The 17,458-nt window shown below is 42.2% G+C and overlaps 1 protein-coding gene across 2 annotated transcripts in view; it reads left to right on the top strand.

The window, feature by feature from the left end:
- Positions 1 to 17,458, top strand: part of FSHR (follicle stimulating hormone receptor) — a 171,927-nt gene that overhangs the window by 144,794 nt on the left and 9,675 nt on the right. For both annotated transcript variants that reach the window (XM_027072494.2, XM_015074692.3), the window contains 3 exons: positions 3,642 to 3,710; positions 3,819 to 3,893; positions 16,413 to 16,598. In XM_027072494.2, coding sequence (XP_026928295.1) covers positions 3,642 to 3,710; positions 3,819 to 3,893; positions 16,413 to 16,598 — 330 coding nt within the window. The remainder of the gene's footprint in view (positions 1 to 3,641; positions 3,711 to 3,818; positions 3,894 to 16,412; positions 16,599 to 17,458) is intronic.

Here is a 17,458-nt window from a genome sequence, read left to right as displayed (position 1 = left end):
TGGATATCTGTGCTTCTTTAAAACTTGCCTTGGGGCGCCTGGGTGGCTCAGTCGGTTAACCGGCCAACTTTAGCTCAGGTCATGAGCTTGCGGTCCGTGAGTTCGAGCCCCGCGTTGGGCTCTGTGCTGACAGCTCGGAGCCTGGAGCCTGTTTCCCATTCTGTGTCTCTCTCTCTGACCCTCCCCTGTTCATGCTCTGTCTCTCTCTGTCTCAAAAATGAATAAACGTTAAAAAAAATTTTTTTTTAAATAATAAAAAAATAAAACTTGCCTCAACACAGGTGTCATTTTTAAATCTAGTGATTCAAAGTCACTTAATATTATCATGTGGCAAATCTATTAACAGAATATTTTATAAAAATGTATCATTAAGTGGGAGTGTGCTGATATTTCCACTGTTTTCTACTTTGGCAAGCCATTATTTTTGTCTAGAACACAAGACAGAAGAGCATACTCTCCCAAAAAGGAGAGCTTTCTTGAGAGTCAATACTTCTCAGACATATCTCTAAAGGATAAATTCATTTTTGTGAGAACAAAATCTTTTCTTGACCTCAGATGGTCCTTACCCATAGATAATAGAATCAGAAAATTCATACTCAACACAGATTAACACTCCAGTTTTTCTTAATTTGGGTGCTACCTCTGGATGCAGGGCTACTTTCTCCCCCTATGAATATTCAGAAAAGGAAGCATGGCAAAATGGCATGGAGGACTGATAACATTTTCTATGCACTGGCATTTTTCAAAATACTGACACCCTGTTCTAAAAATACCTTTATTGTACATATACAACATACATATAAATATTACACACACACATTTTTTTCAAACAGCCCAGTAATAAAGGATTATCAAATACTTGGCTAGTGACTCAGAGGAAAATGAGTGATTAAATGTCCACCATGTTGAGGCCTCTGAGCCCCTTCCCACCCCTACCCTGCAACCAGAGGGTCCGAATGAAAACACCTAGCCATGGCCAATTAGCAGAATGGCCTCAGGTTTGGGGAAAAATTAAATGAGGCTACAGGTCTATCAGCTCCCACACATCCCAGCCATAGAAAAGGCTCACTCCATGTGCATTTCCTCTCTTCTTCAACCGGTTTCTATCTCTCTTGCCTACCCCAGGGAGCTTTAATAGGCCAGGTCACCCCCAGCACCTTCACTCTTCAGGCTGAGGGCAATTTCTGCTTCTGGAGCTCCTGAGCCTCTACCAAAGCTACCTATGTGTAAAAATTCGAGAAAACCATGATCCAGTTATTCATTAGTCAATACGGTGCCCAGATTGTCCTTGTCGTCATCATCATCAGGCTTTAAAACGACCATTGTCTCTCTTAAGAGGCTAAGAGTTATACTTCATAAGTGTCAGCTTCTCGTTGTTAGTGGCTGAGTGCTACCACCTCATGTAAATCCCAGGGCAGAGGTTCTGGGCATCACTTGGTTTTTGTGTAAAGATCCATTGTTGACATCAAAAAATTCTACCCTCTCCCCATATGATGGTATCCATTGATTAAGAAAAGTCCATAAAGACAAAGGGTTACTTCAAATACAGTAATTCTTCTAAATTAGCCTCTATGATATGTAATCATAACAACATCTATTTGCAGGAAATATATGTACAGAAAATACTATCTTGTGTTCAGAAACATAGTTGGAGCCCATCTGGATTTACATACCCCTTGTGTTAGATGAAGGGTCAGCCAAACCTGGACCATAAATTAGTACAAGTTTTTAGAAGTGAACATTTTGATTGCAGGGAACATTACCATTGAAAGTAAGTTAAGTAAAATGGTATCCTGCGAAAGAGAAGACAAGAGAAGACAAGACAGACAAAAGACAGGCAAGAGAAGACAGGCAAGAGAAGACAGGCAAGAAAAGACAGGCAAGAGAAGACAGGCAAGAAAAGACAGGCAAGAAAAGACAGGCAAGAAAAGACAGGCAAGAAAAGACAGGCAAGAAAAGACAGGCAAGAAAAGACAGGCAAGAAAGAAAGAGAAAGAGAAAAAGAGAGAGAAAGAGAGAGAGAAAGAGAGAGAGAAAGGGAGAGAGAAAGGGAGGGAGGGGGAGAGGGGGTGAGAGAAAGGGGGAGGGGGAGAGATGAGGAGGAGGGAGAGAGAGAGAGAGAAAGGGGGAGAGAGAGAGAGAAAGCAAGAAATCCACTCTTTTCAATAGACTGCTATTACAAAAAAATTTTTACTCTGTTGTTACATTTTAAATTTAGTGGAAACATTTGTGACATTGCTTTATAAGTGCCTGTATAAAGCATCTATGTAATATCCTCCATTTTGCCTCTTGGCCCACAAAACCTAAAATGTACTGCCTGGCCCTTTACAGAAGAAGTTCGCTAATCTCCTGTGTTTGATCCAAAATCCCAGGGACCTACATCCCACAGGTTAGGGGCAGCTGCTCCAGCAATTCACTACCTGGGAACAGGTTGACAAAGCAGTCAGGAGGCTGGAGAGCTGGGGTGTAGGCAGGTACTGGCAAGGTTAGTGGGGTGTGGGGGTGTATAGCCACTTCTTGGCCATCAGAACTCACCAATTGGTTGCTTATGTTTTAAGAAGATTTATCTGGTTCCTGTCTAGATTTTTTTTTTTTTTTTTTTTTTTTTTTTAGGTATACTGGTTGTCAGGAAAAAGGAAAAAAACATGCTGTTGCCGTCCTGTGATTTTAAGTGTTTCTAGTTACCCATTGCAGGCCAGGAAATAGAGTCCTGAACATGCAGGAGCCTCTCTGGCTCGGTTTTCCAAACACTGTAAACCCACTAAGCCTGACAGGAAAAAGAACCTGACAGCAAATCAAGAGCAGGCAGTCAAAGGCTCCTCAGGCTAAGCTCTCCCAACCTCGATTTTGTTTTGTTTTCAGATCCATCCAGGAGCACAGCAGTGCTGTGTTGTCAGCCCAAGGTGTCCTTGGGCTCCCCTATCCAGGCAGACCTGCTCACCATCCTCTGCACACTCAGGATGACTGTTCCACATCCAGCCCCCATCAACCTCAAAGCCCCCTCCTGCTCCCACTCACAGTACTGTGCCCTGCCACAGCCCAGTCTCTGTAATTGATTTCTCTTCCTTTCTGGCTTAACCCAGAGCCACCTCCACAAGCCTTCAATAACCAGGTCCCTATGGGTCACAGGAGATGTTCAGGTTGTCTGACAGCTTAATTAGATCACTTTTTGATGACAGCCAGGCCTGCTGTTATGGATGAGCATGGGTGAGAGACATAAGATCTTAGAGAAAGGGGATACAAAATGTTCCTTGTCTTATAAGCATTTGTCCAATAATGGTATGATTTCAGTTCTGCAGGATGGCAGAGATCTTTGTCTTATCCCCCCATGGCATGGTCTCTCCCACTAATAATGTGTGCAAAGACCTTACAGGATCCAGGTGCTAGGCCTAAGTGTGCCTTTTCAACATTTTTTTTCTGAATAAATAATACATGCTAATTATACAAATTTCAAACATCACATAGGTTATATAGTGATAAATCAGCCTCCCTCCCACTCCTGTCCCTGAGCTTTAAGGGTGGCATTTTATTTATGCCAATAACCTGCAATGTCTGACCTTGCCCCAGTGCTTCCAATTATGAAACCCCCTGTATTGTTTGCATCTAACATTATTGGTTTTTTAATGGGCCTTTTATTTCAGATGGCTGAATAAGAATGGCATTCAAGAAATACACAACTGTGCATTCAATGGAACCCAACTAGATGAGCTGTAAGTAGCCCTGACTATCCTTCCAGGCCATTTAGAGGGAAATGGCTCTTACAACAGTGATATTTATGTGGCTTCGTGTTTCCCTTCTTTCCTCATCTCCGTCCCCAGGAATCTAAGTGATAACATTAATTTGGAAGAATTGCCCAATGATGTTTTCCAGGGAGCCTCTGGACCAGTCATTCTGTAAGTAGCTTCTCCTGTTTCCATGTGCTACATATCAACATGTATAACTTAGAAGTCAACTTTCTCCAATTCAGAGAAGCTTCCCATACAGAGCTGGCAATTTTTATTTGTGTTATCTACAAAGACTTACAGGGACAATTTAAGCTGATCCACATAACAGCAACAATAACAACAACAAATATTTAATGAGCCCTTACCAAGCCGCAGTGTTTTAAAAGCTTAAGATGCATTTTCAAATTTAATCCTTATAAAACCTCTGCAGGAGGAGCTATTGTTCCCATTTTAGAGAAGGAAAAACTGACTTCCCTGGAGGGGTTAACTAACTCACCCATTGAAACTTTGGAGCATGCATTTAACATCAAACTGGTCTGACTCATAGCATAGACTCTTAACGACTCTGCTATACATTCCTTCCATGAAAGGGAAAGCACAGTTCTCTTTCCTCACCTTCAATGTCTAGGAGTTTCCTCCCCTGAGAGATCCCCACACACCACTTATTTTTGGATCCTCTTTGCCTTAAATCAGACCTCTTGGGACTCATCCAGTACCTCACAGCCCAGCATGAGGACCCCTCCTCCTGGTGTTGCTTCCTCATCTCAATCTCTCCATGAGGGACTGCCCATATGCTCATCGGCCCCTGCCCCTCCACTGGGGTCATGCTAACTGCCACCTCTTCCCTGACAACCTCAGTCAACAGTGAATTCTTCCTCCTGTGACTTTGACAGCCTTTATGGCTGCAGGGACCCCAATCTCCAAGAGCTTTTTAAAAACGTGTTTTCCTGGGCTCTAAGCAAGATCTACTCCATCTACTGATAAATGTACTGTAGGAAGGAAGGAACCCAGAAGGAAGAAGTCATATGCAAGAAAAAAATAGCAAAGAAGTAAGCAAACATATAAAAAAACTCAAGTTTTACTAGGTGATCCTTCTGTGGCCTGCCTAAGGTAAATTTAGGCATTTGAGAGCCACTAGCCTGAACCTCTTGACAGTCAATATCAGTTCCCATGTGTGTGTTTATCTACCTCCCTCCCATCTATCATCACTTTAATTTTCACCCAAAAGCTTATACTCTCCTTCAGGCTGGAATATAGTGTCTCTCTAGACTAGCCCGTATCGTAGAGCAGAAACTCCAGAGGGTGATTATTCATGAGAGAGCATGTGTTTGAAAAAAAGTTCAATGATTCAAAAAAGTTCAAAATTCAAAAAATTCAAAAAAGTTCAATGATTATTTCAGTATGGCTGGCTTGAGATGGGCAGTTTATGCAAAAGAAGAAAGTATCGGCGTGATGAAAGCAGAGAGGCCAGAGAAGACTACTTTGATTTAAAACCATTCCTTCATCTCTCTAAGCCTTGGTTTCCTCACAGAAAGTTCTTCCTCACAGAAAGCTTATATTCTCAGAAGAGAATCAGACAATAATATGCATCGTAATATGACAGGTCATGATGTGTGTTATGAAGTACCAAGTAGTTCATGGGCATGACAAATAGGGAATGCCAGGCATACCATCCGTGTGCTTTAATATACCACATACTTAAAACTTGTAATGTTTACTGTTTCCTCATCTTCAAGTACTTGGGAGACCAACAGACTTATAGAAAGTGCTGTTGATGTCTTTGACCACCACCAGAGAAGTCTGGCAATTTCACTTACCTAAAAGTCTTAAGGGTTTTGAATGTTCCTAAACACACACCTCTGTTTGTCATGGCAGCATGTGTCTGTGATGGTATAGGTTTCCATATGTTGTTTGCACTGAGTATACTATTAAATCATAGCACCTTAACCACTCTGCTGACAACATTCAAGTTGGACTGGATCCTCAGTGAGCTCAATATCCAGGAAACCAGAACCAGAAGTTGAAAGAGACCCATGAAACATCACACTGCTATTGTAATTGGCAGAGTTTAGACCAGAAACTAGGTCTTCTGCCTCACAGTCCATGTATTCCCACCGTATCATGTTGTCTAAGGCACATAAGTATGTCTAATCAAACATCTGAAAGTTATAGAATAGGCTGTGAACTAAAATAGAGGAGGAATAATTTTAAGCACTAGACTCCCAGCCTGAGACCAGTAAATGATAAATGCAAATAGCACAGAAGAGCATCTCCTACAGGTGCATAAGCAAGTCCCAGGCTGAGGCACTGTGCCATGTGTCTCATCCAAGTGTTTAATGGAGAACACAGACATGAATCCCCCAGCCAGCCCTCCCACAAATGCCAGCAGGAAGAGGGATGTCACCATCACAGGCAGCTCCACAGAGTCCTCAAGTTACAAGTGCATATTTCAATGCTTTTACCACAGGAACCTATCTGGCCAGAATAAAGTGGATAACATTTATAGAAAATCCAAAGGAATTATGAAGCACTTGCCATGACTTAAAAGGGTTGAGAGTGATAATACATTCCCACATCTTTCACCCCAATGCATGAGGATATATGTGCAAGATGATGGCTGAAAGCCCAGCCTATAATTGCAAGTCTCCTTCTTCTCCCCTTAGGGGCAAGAGGATTGATCACCTAAACATCAAGCCTCCTTTCTGGGGTTTTCAGGTTTGTCTGCAGATGTCTTTCCAGCCTCTGCTTGCTGAACTAGGATTCTATGGCCTAGTCCATCTCTTAATCTACTAACTCATAGGCCAACCCCTGCCAAACCCTGGCCTGAGAGTTGCTTGTTTAGGCGTGTGCCCCAAACTAGCCCACCTCAGGTGCTGTGAGTTAATGAACAGGAGGAGTACAGACAGTGCAGATCACTCAGTGCTCAGTAGATGCTCAGGCTACGGCTCTATGTCTTGGATCCAATTCCCATTCCCCCCACATAAGACTGTGATATGGATGTTTGCATGCAGGAGGTTTACTGAGGAGTGCTATTAGTTTATGAGGGAAGGACTTGCTGAGAACACAATCAGGCTAAGAGGGAAGTTGAACTGCAATGCATTTGCAACAGAAGCCTCAGCTCCCCATAGGGAACTGTGGAATTAAGACGGCCCTTCAAAGTTTGAATTAAGGCAAGGGGCCAGCCCTCTTCATCAACAATCAGGCTGTACCTGGAGAGGAGCCAAATCTTGGCTAAGTGTGAAGAAGGCAATTGCAGAGTAGAGCTCAGCTATAAGCACCTCGGGTGTAAGTGGTTCTGAGTGTGATCATGCATCACAATCACCAGGCATGGTTGTAAAACCCTAGACTGCCGATTCCCACCCCCAGAGTTCATCAGGTCAGGAGTTGCCCTAAGAACCTGCATGTCTAATAACCTGCCAGGTGAAGCTGATGTTGCTGGTCTGGAGAGCACATCAAAAATCACTGCACTAGAACCAGTGCTAGGAATTGGGACACTTCTTCCTTTCTCTGGGATGTCTCCTCCACAAGCAAACTGTGGTCAGTCTTCCTCCCCAACAGACTCAGTTTTTTGTCCTCACAGTAGATACATGCAAAGGATTCCAAGAGAGCCAAGGGAAGGATCCCCAAACCAATGATAACTCCTTTATTGAAGGCAAAAATTTTCAACTGAGTGAAAACAGGGAACCTCTGAACACCTGAGGGTACAAGGGTGAGCTGTTCCATCGCAAATAGAAATAGATGTGGAAAAAGCCAGGGGCACACAGACAAGCTCCACTGAGTTTCAGAGGAGCAGCCTAGCACCTTGATTTCCCCCTCTGGTGTCTTGACCATCTGAGTTTTCACCTGATATTCTGAACTCAAGTTTTGTGTGTGGGGTGTGTGTGTGTTAAGCAATCAAGCAATTGCTGTTTCCTTGGGTAACTGTTTCCTGTGGGGAAAATTTAATGCATTGCCTTTGTAGGCTGGAGCCAGTACAATCATATTCTGATGGTTTATCAAATTGATTTGGCTATAGCTCAGATTCATTTGATAGTTCAGATTCAAACACTGAGTTATTTGTATAAGAACGATTCTCTTCCATTACCTGTGTACCCACAGTCCTATAGATAGTAAATTGCCTTTTTATTCCGCCTGGGATCATGAAAGAGAGGTCTTCTAGCCATCTGTCAGTGTAGTATACACCAGAAATGTGCTCTCACTTATGGAAATGATTGACCTGTAATAACATCTTTGCTGGGAAAAATAGAAATTGTTCAAATCAAATTTGTGGCACTGGCTATAACACACTTTATTAAATGGGGCACAGAGTGCAATTTAACTCCTGCCTCTCCTGACTCAGCACCTTATTACTGACAGCTGTCTCCCTTTTTGCTTTGTGTCTCAAAATCAGGAATCCTAACAATGTTGAAACAATTTAGGATTACTAAATCTCTTCAGTGCCAGCCATCATCCCCTTATGTCTCCTGTTAGTACTTTTCAGCATTTAAATTCTCAGAAACAGTCCCTGCCAAATATAGTATGTGCTGAAATGTTAACCAAAGTGACATCTTAAAAAAAGAAAGACTGCAGTCATTAGACCAGCCTGAAAGATAATGATTAAAAACACAAGCCCACAACTAGCCATGCCCCCGCCTTGTCCAGCTCACCAGCCCCAGGAACAACGTCAGTAAGAAACCTTCTCAGCTATTCACTGAGTATATTGGGTCATACATGTCCTACATTTTGTAGATGTTGATTGAGCACCTACTATGTATCTGGTACTATGCTAGGTGTAAGGGATAGAGAAATTTAAAAATAAACAGTGCCTGCCCTTAACTATCTCATTCTGGTCAAGGAAGATATGTTACTGCCCAGAACAATATGCTCTACAGAAATTTTCCTCAGGAGGCTATGCTAATAGAGCAGAATAAGTCTTTGTCATGAGATACAGTGACTTTAACAGATGAAGTGGTGGTGTGTGGTAAAGAGAGCACTCGTGCCTGAATTTCTGCAATGGCCACTTCATCCCTTCCCTCCCTTCAATCCTTTCTCCTTCCAGTTCACCTAACAAGTATTTATAAGCACTTGCTATGTTCCAGGTTCAAGGTTCTCAAGACTAATCCTACAAAACTACAGCTTTCAGTGAGCCATTATTTTGCTCATTATAAATTCTAGACTCTTCCACCTGGCTTTCAAGGCTCAGAGATCTAATTCCATCCCTTTACTCCTCACAATATGGTTACCCAGAATCACCATTCTGAAAACCCCTCACTTGCCATGCTTTGTGTTCTCCCTAAGCCCACCTTTGGCCAATAGTCATAATAATCCACTTCCATGAAGATGTGAGTAACTGATAATGTCTTATTTTGTTACCCCACCCCCATCCCTGTATATTCGCATCTTAAGCATGGAAAATGTTTTTACAAAGAAATTGAAATCTAACAATAGATTTCCAATCCATGCACAAAGATTGTAGCCAGGAAAAAGATAAAGTTTTAGGGGAACACAGAGCAAAAGTGGAAATACTAGTAGTAAAGTCTCAAACCACACTCAACACTATCCACTTATCTTTGTTCCTGCTGATATAAATTTCTATGGATTTTTCTTAATCCATGCAGATATCAGAAACATTTTTCTGTCAGTCCAAAATTTGAAAGTCTTGACAGGTTCCATGTTTATTCACTGCAGCAAGTATCTAGCAAGCTTTAAGTAAATACTTCTATAAAGACTTATTTCCCTTATCACCCAGGAACCACTTTCCTCAAGACTGGCCTTACTGAACTATAAGTGACTCTACATTTGTCTCTTACCAACCACTCCCTCTTTTCAACATCCACCAGAAGATCCAGATCCCAGGTCTCTGACAAGATGTTTTAGCCTCATAGCAGCAAAGCCACCTAGCACTTATGACAACAGATCACATATTCCGTAGCTGTAATAAGGAGCTGGCTCCAGAAAACTGAGCAGGCAGAAAGGCACCAAAACTTCCCAACCAGGCTTCCCAGTCTAACACCTAGGTAATGGACTGCAGTCAGGTCAATCCACCCAATACATACATGGTTCTGCTGCTTCTCTCATACACATCTATTTATCTATCATACACATCTATATGCACAAGGTTGCTCCCTTCCTTGGTGCCTTTGATACTTTCAGTCACCGCTTTGCTGAGCAACCTTGAAATCCAGATTTCCTCTCTCAGTCTGCCCCACAGCCTTCTCCCTTTATTGTTTTTAAATATTTCTTTGTTTAGGGGAGAGCACAAGCAACAGAGGAACAGAGAGAGGGGACAGAGGATCTGAAGCAGGTTCTGTGCTGACAGGCTGATAGCAGCAAGCCCAATGTGGGGCTTGAACTCAGGAATCGTGAGATCATGACCTGAGCCAAAGTCAGATGCTCAACCAACTGAGCCACCCAGGTGCCCCAACAGCCTTCTCCTTTTAGAAGGACTGTCCTGTAAGACTTGCTCCACTCTCTCATTTGTATTATGATACTAATAATGAAACATCTCTGCTAATCAGATAAGTATCTTCTGAATAGATTGAGAGCCCAGTACTGTGCTAGATACAGTGCATAACCCATAAGTAGCTTAATAATCCTGGCTCTCAGAGCATTTGAAATCTGAGCAGACAAAACAAACATACATGAACATATTTATCATGATATCATTTCATGGTATGAAATATCATTTCATATTGTTTGAAATGATAGAAGGGATAACACAAGGTGGGAGATTCTTTGAAACTGCTGGAAGTCAGGGGACAACACAGTTGGCTGGGGTGACTAGCTCTTCCTTTTCCATATTCTTATTCAGCGTCACTTCCCAGTGGATCTTCAAACAAATCAACAATTTTCTGGGTGCTTAGTACATGAAAGTCACTGGTGAGAATGCAAGGAGCCCTCTGCCATGAAGCAGAGAGAAAATCCAAGTACAAAGAGCTAGGATGTAGGGGCTCCTGGGTGGCTCAGTTGGTTAAGCTTCTGACTTCAGCTCAGGTCATTATCTCACAGTTTATGGTTAGAGCCCTGCATGGGGCTCTGTGCTGATGGCTCAGAGCCTGGAGCCTGCTTCATATTCTGTGTCTCCCTCTCTCTGCCCCTCCCCTACTTGCACTCTGTCTCTCAAAAATAAACATAAAAGAAATATTTTTTATAGCTAGCATATAAAATAAAAGCTAGTAAGTGGTGAGAAAGGCATAAGATCCATGGGATATAATACTATTGCACTCTTAATGGCTTTCAAGGAAAAATATCTCTATATACTGTTAAAAATTATGGAGATGACAGAATCACAGAGACTTCCGTGGGAGTCTATTTGGGATCCCTATTATGGCATAGAAACTATTCTGAAACTTACTGACTCAAAATAATCATCCCATCTTGTTCATAATCTAGTGTTTCAGAAAAGTGGGTAGCTTATCTCTGATCCAAGTGATATCAAGTCAGGTAGTAAGGCTGGGGGATCTATTTCCAAGTAGTCCCCTTCACTCACATGCCTTGTGCATTTGTCCTCCTTCCTATTGCTCTCTCTCTCTCTCTGTCTACACACACACGTGCACACACACAGATAGCATTTCATCTCATTCTCTGGGATCTCTACACATAGCTTAGACTTTTCCCAGCACAGCAGTCTCAGGGTATTTAGAGTTCTTTCATGGCATCTTAGGGCTCTCTAAGAGCAATATAGAAGCTGTCAGCACTCTTAAAGGCAAGGTCTAGAACTGGTAAAGCAACACTTTCATCATATGCTATTACAATCCAAAGATATTTCAGGTCAGCCTGAATTCAAGGGAAGAGCAAATAGACCCTGTATGGAAAGAATGTAAAGAATTTATAGCCATCTTTAATCTACCCCAGTGTATAAGAGGAGAGCATTCCATGGAATCTAATAATTTGGGGTTTTTTTTTGGTTTGTTTTAGAAATCTTCATTTAATGTGATATTTTTTATATTCTGAACTCAACGGAGGTGCATATCTAAGAAAAAAGTTTTCTGTTTTATATTTATTGCTTTTAAAAATATGAAAAATGTTCATGGCAGGTAATGATTGCCCTGGCTTAAATTGTTCCTGAAGGACTTTTTATACTTTCATCTCATTCCTTGAATGGAGCCTTGAATTATTTTAGACAAAATGAAGTTTTTGCTTTCTTCCACATTTGAGCAGGGAGGAAAAAGCCAGATGAAACAAGAACATGAACTCAGAGACCAGAGTGAGTGTCAATAGCAGAACTGGTCAGTGGAACAATTGTGTTGAAAACAGAAACTAAAGAGATTTTCTAGGGCAGAGAAAAATACTGAGAAGCTCTGGACCAATAGGAAGTATAAGTGGAGAGCAGGCCAGGACAGCTGGATCATCTAGCAGTGGAATGTGAAGACTTAGCACAGGGATGAAGGTTTATGGGTCAGACTCTTATCTCCAGGGACCCCAGTTCTCAAGAATCAAAATACTTAGGAGATAATTTAGAGAAGACACCTTGGAATGCCAGAACTTTTACCTTATGGTGATAGTAATGAATGTTGTGAGAAATAGTTAAATCCCAGGCATGTGTGGAAAATAAAGCCAAGATATTCTGTTGAGGGTTTGCATATGGAATGTGAGAGAGAGAGGCACCAAGCATGATTTACAATTTTTTCCAACTGGAAAGGCCATAAGTGGAACAGGTTTGGGGGGGACAATCAGGACTCAGTTTTAATATCTAAAGTTTGGCCTTCCCATTAGACATCCATCCAAGAAGAGATCTTAAGGAAGCAGCTGAATGTTAAGAGTCTGCAGTTCAGGAGAGCAGAGTAATCTAGAGATAAATATAGGGGATCCATCAACATATAAATGGTGTTTAAGCTGTAAGACTAGATGACTAGACCCAAGATTAAGTGAAAATAGAGAAAAGAAGTCTAGGCTCTGAGCCCATGGGTACTCCAACAGTTAGAGGTCAAGGAGCAATTAGCAAAGAAACATCCAAAGCTTTAGGAGACAATTATTACTAGATATAAAGCAAGTCACCAGGAAGATCTAAAAAGTTTCAATTTCCATGTACCTGAAGTATTTTCATAAATATATAAGGCAAAAACTGACAAAACTAAAAGTAGCAGTATACATATCCAAAATCATAGTTGGAGATTTTAATGCACTTCTCTCAGTAATGATAGAACAAGCAAGCAAAAAATCAGGAAGCATACAGAAGAATTTGAGTAACAGATACCAAGTTTATCCAATTTGCCAATACTAACAAGGAGGGGACTAAGTGAAATATACATCGGTATTACATATATGTAATCATTAGCTCTCAAATGTAAATTTGCCTAAATATCAAGCAGGGTATAAGTAGTCCAAATATTAGCATTGGTAGGTAACCATTACTAAAGCTAGGACTTGAGCAAATGAGTAGAAGCTGGATCCTCAGAAGATCTAATGACACATGGAATCATACACTTAACTTTCACCCTTCATCTTACCCTCTAATTTCCCACCAGTTTCATTTGCTAAACCCAACTGAAAGCTGACTCACAAGGTATCTGGGAAATGGAACCTGCAGAGGCCATCCATCCTGCAATACAGAGTAGAGCATAAAGAAGGGCACAGAATGGATGGGAGAGAAACCAGACAAATGACCCACACATCACATCCATGCTTTGTACTTCATCAAAGTACAATGGGGAGTCATCAAAGAGTTTTAAGAAGGAAGCCATAATCTGGGTGATTTTTTTAAATGCCAATCTGCAGTGTAAGGATTGCATTGGGGAGAGAGAGATGGTTGTGATGGTTAATTTTATTTGTCAACTTGACTGGGCTGTGGGATGCCCAGATAAGTGGTAAAACATTTATGGGTCTACCCATGAAACTGTTTCCAGAAGAAATTAGCATTTGAATCAGTAGACTGAGTAAGGAAGATCACCCCCCTCTATGTAGGTGGGCATCATTCCATCAGTTAGGACCCAAAAGGAACAAAAAGGCAGAGAAAAGGCAAATTTGCTTGCTTTCTTCTTGAGCTGGAACATCTATCTTCTCCTAGCCTCAGACATTGGAGCTCCTGGTTCTTGGGCCTCCAGATTCTGGAACTTAGACCAGTGGCCTTCCTGGTCCCCAGGCCTTTGGACTTGGATTCAACTATACCTCCAGCTTTCCTAATTCTCCAGCTTACAGACAGCATAGCAAGGATTTCCCAGCCTTCATAATCTCATGAGGCAATTCCCATAATAAATTTCTTCCTATTGATCTCTTTATATCCTATACTAGTTCTATTACTCTGGAGAACCCTTGTGAATGCCATGGTCACAAGCACAACAGTTATGAGGCTACTGTCTTTGTCTAGGCCAAAACTACAGAAACTAAAGTGGTACCAGAGGAATAGACGGATTTCAAACAGATATAAAGTCAGGCCTCAGATGACGAAACCCAATGTCCAAGTGAGGAAGAGGTGGGAGTCAAGGACAACTTCCGGTTTCCATCTTGAGCAACAGAGGAAAATGGAGGAGTCATTTGCTGAGAAGGGAAAAACAAAAGGAGGAACATATTTAAATGGAAGGTGGTAAATTCGGTTTTAATACTTGAAAGTCATCAACATAGTGGGGTATGATGGACAACTGATTATCTGGACCTGGGTTCAGAAGTAGGATCTGAGCTGGAACATACATTCAGAAGCCATCAGCGTATCTCCAGTATCTGAAACCAAAGAAGTGGGTAATATCTGAGAAGGTTATATACTGTCAGAAAGGTACCAAAGTTTGGAGAAACTCCAATATTTAAAGAAAAGATAGAAGAGCAAGAATAACAAAATCCAGAGTCAAAGAAGATGTCAGAAAAAAAGAGAATGTGATGCCACGAAAAAGTCTCAGGAAGAATGTTTTACACATGAAATATAATTGAGAAATCAAGAAGGTTAGAATGAAACTGTGGCCTTGGAAAGTATTGTTTCTCTAGGGTTTGGGTAGAAACCATGTTGCATTGTAAGGAAAAAGTGATATCCATTATTAAAAACTGTTTTAAGTTTGATTGGGAAAAGGAGATGACAAATAGGGAAGCAATTAGAGGTGGGTTTCAGTGGACAACAGGAAGCATACAGAATTTGGGAAAGGAAATGAATGACATAATGAAAACAAGGTTTTGAGAATGTCATTTTCACCAGACTCTGAGAACACATGGGGTAGCAAACGCATTTTCATACCCCCAAGTTTATTGTTCTGAGTGCCCACTACTTTTACTTACAGGAAATGCAGACATTAGAAGTTTCTCCTTCCCCACATATATCCAAGGTCCCCAAGGGTGCTGAGACCTTATTATCACGTGCTACTGCCCCCATCAGAATCACTCCTTCATGGCCAACCTGCTGGCTCCAACAGGTCTAAGCTGGTACCATTTAGAGCCCCATGCTGCCACTAGCTGGTCTTGGTTGTTGTGAGAGTTGCAGCTGCCAACCATGCTGCCAGAAAGGCACCCAATGTCACTGGTATGGCTACCAGAAGTCCTCCAGGGACACAAACTTGATTAAAATGCGCATTTCTGGGGACTTCCATGTAGACCTAGCTAATTTGCCCAAGCAGAGACTCCTACAAGGCAAAAAAACTGTATGAGAGACACCGACCGAGACAGAGAGAGAGCGAGCGACAGAGACACCGACCGAGACAGAGAGAGAGAGAGAGCGACAGAGACAGAGACACCGACCGAGACAGAGAGAGAGAGAGAGAGCGAGCGACAGAGACACCGAAACCGAGAGAGAGAGAGAGCGCGAGAGAGCGCGCGCGCGCGACAGAGACACCGAGACCGAGAGAGACACCGAGACCGAGAGAGACACCGAGACCGAGAGAGACACCGAGACCGAGAGAGAGACCGAGACCGAGAGAGAGACCGAGACCGAGAGAGAGACCGAGACCGAGAGAGAGACCGAGACCGAGAGAGAGACCGAGACCGAGAGAGAGACCGAGACCGAGAGAGAGACCGAGACCGAGAGAGAGACCGAGAGGTGTTTACTAAAAATATCTGCAATTTATTAAGTGCTGTTTATTGGCCAGGAAGTTTCCTGTGTACTTTAACTCATTTAATTGTCCCAACAACCCTTTGAGGCAGCTGTGATTATTACCATTCCTATTTTATGGCTGAGGAGACAGAAATGGAGAAAATGACATTACTTTATCAAGAACACAAATCTAATAGGTAGAGGGACAGGGTACATACACAGGCTAGTCTGGCTATACTCATAATCACCACTCTCTATTGCCATTTCAACTTTGTGCTGAGGGTGCCTCTACTGCCCACCAGACTCCTCTTACCCTTATGGTGTTTCTTCTCACACTTTTCTGAAATTTGGCCACAGATTCCACCCTCACTCATCTCAAGTATTTTTTGTAGCTAGCTTTATAGTGGGGAGGAAATGGCTTCCATTTCTTCAACTGATGTGAATTAGTGGATATCTATTCCAGACAGACTATAGAAGGGGAGATGGCTATAGTTAAGCCCCAGATCGGGCATTAGGTGTGTATAACCAGTGATCAGAGAAACCTGTTATCTAAGTCCTCCTACTGCAAACCCAAGGGCCAGGGCTCTAGGGGACCACATGTCCTAGTAGCTATATATTGATCTGAGATGTGTTGGATCAATTGGCATCACCCTCCTCACTCGTGTAAGAATATCACTACTACATCCGCAATTTTGCCTGCTAACCAAGCAGAAAATTTTAGGTCCATAATAATCAGGCTTATTTACATTTTCTCCTTATAGAGACATTTCAAGAACCAGGATCCATTCCCTGCCTAGCTATGGCTTAGAAAATCTTAAGAAGCTTCGGGCCAAGTCAACATTCAACTTGAAAAAGCTTCCCAGTCTGGATAAGTTTGTCGCACTCATGGAGGCCAGCCTCACCTACCCTAGCCACTGCTGTGCCTTTGCAAACTGGAGACGGCCAATGTGAGTCTTCCCATGTCCATCCCTTGAGCCCCCACTTGGGAATTTCTACAACGCAGAACTTGGTCCATAACTTCCACGTATCTGCAGCATGAAGAGAATCCCCTTGTAGAGATACCTCGCTGATGAAAGACCTTAGGCATATTCTAGATTGCAGCTTCAGTATTGTGAAGGGTTTCTCATTTTCTTGAAAATGGGCTCACAAAAGAGGGCTACCCACATGGTAGATGACCTTCCAAATATTAAATGAAGTAACATGAAAAACACCGAGCATAATGCCTGACTCATAGCTGATGTTTAATGAACATTTGTCCCCCTTTTCCTTGGTACCAATATGGATTTGTCCTTCAAGTCTCCAACTCTGCACCCTATAAATGTCCCAGGGACCATCAAACTCAACTTTGGATGGGAGAAGCATAAATGCCATTCAAGTGACTGATGCACCCATCCACAATATATCCTAACCACTCAAGGCTCCCTCATCCATCTTTGGATCTTAGCACATCACAGGCAGGACAAAGATTGGGACATCTGTTCACTTTGGCTTTCAAGGTTGGTCAGATTTGAGAAAGCCCAGAAAAGCAGGTAATGCAAAAAGAGACAAAAACCAGGAGGTAACTGGTTAAAAAGATGAATGAATCATAGAGAGGCTCTGGTAAGAGTGGAGGGGCAATATTTTTGAGATTGCACAAAAATGTCCCAGGCATTTAAAGACTCAACTGCAGATAGAATGTACTGGATATCAGGAGTTCTCAAAGCCCTCCACCTCCCCTGAGCTCACTGACACAATCCACATACAGTTACACTCAGATGGTGCCTTATCACACTCTTGTGTAGTACCCCAACACTAATACAGCTTCCCT

Source organism: Acinonyx jubatus, chromosome A3, assembly GCF_027475565.1.
Source record: "Acinonyx jubatus isolate Ajub_Pintada_27869175 chromosome A3, VMU_Ajub_asm_v1.0, whole genome shotgun sequence".
Taxonomy (NCBI): Eukaryota; Metazoa; Chordata; class Mammalia; order Carnivora; family Felidae; genus Acinonyx; species Acinonyx jubatus.
Note: the sequence above shows the minus strand (reverse complement) of the source record. Positions and strands in the feature narration are given on the sequence as shown.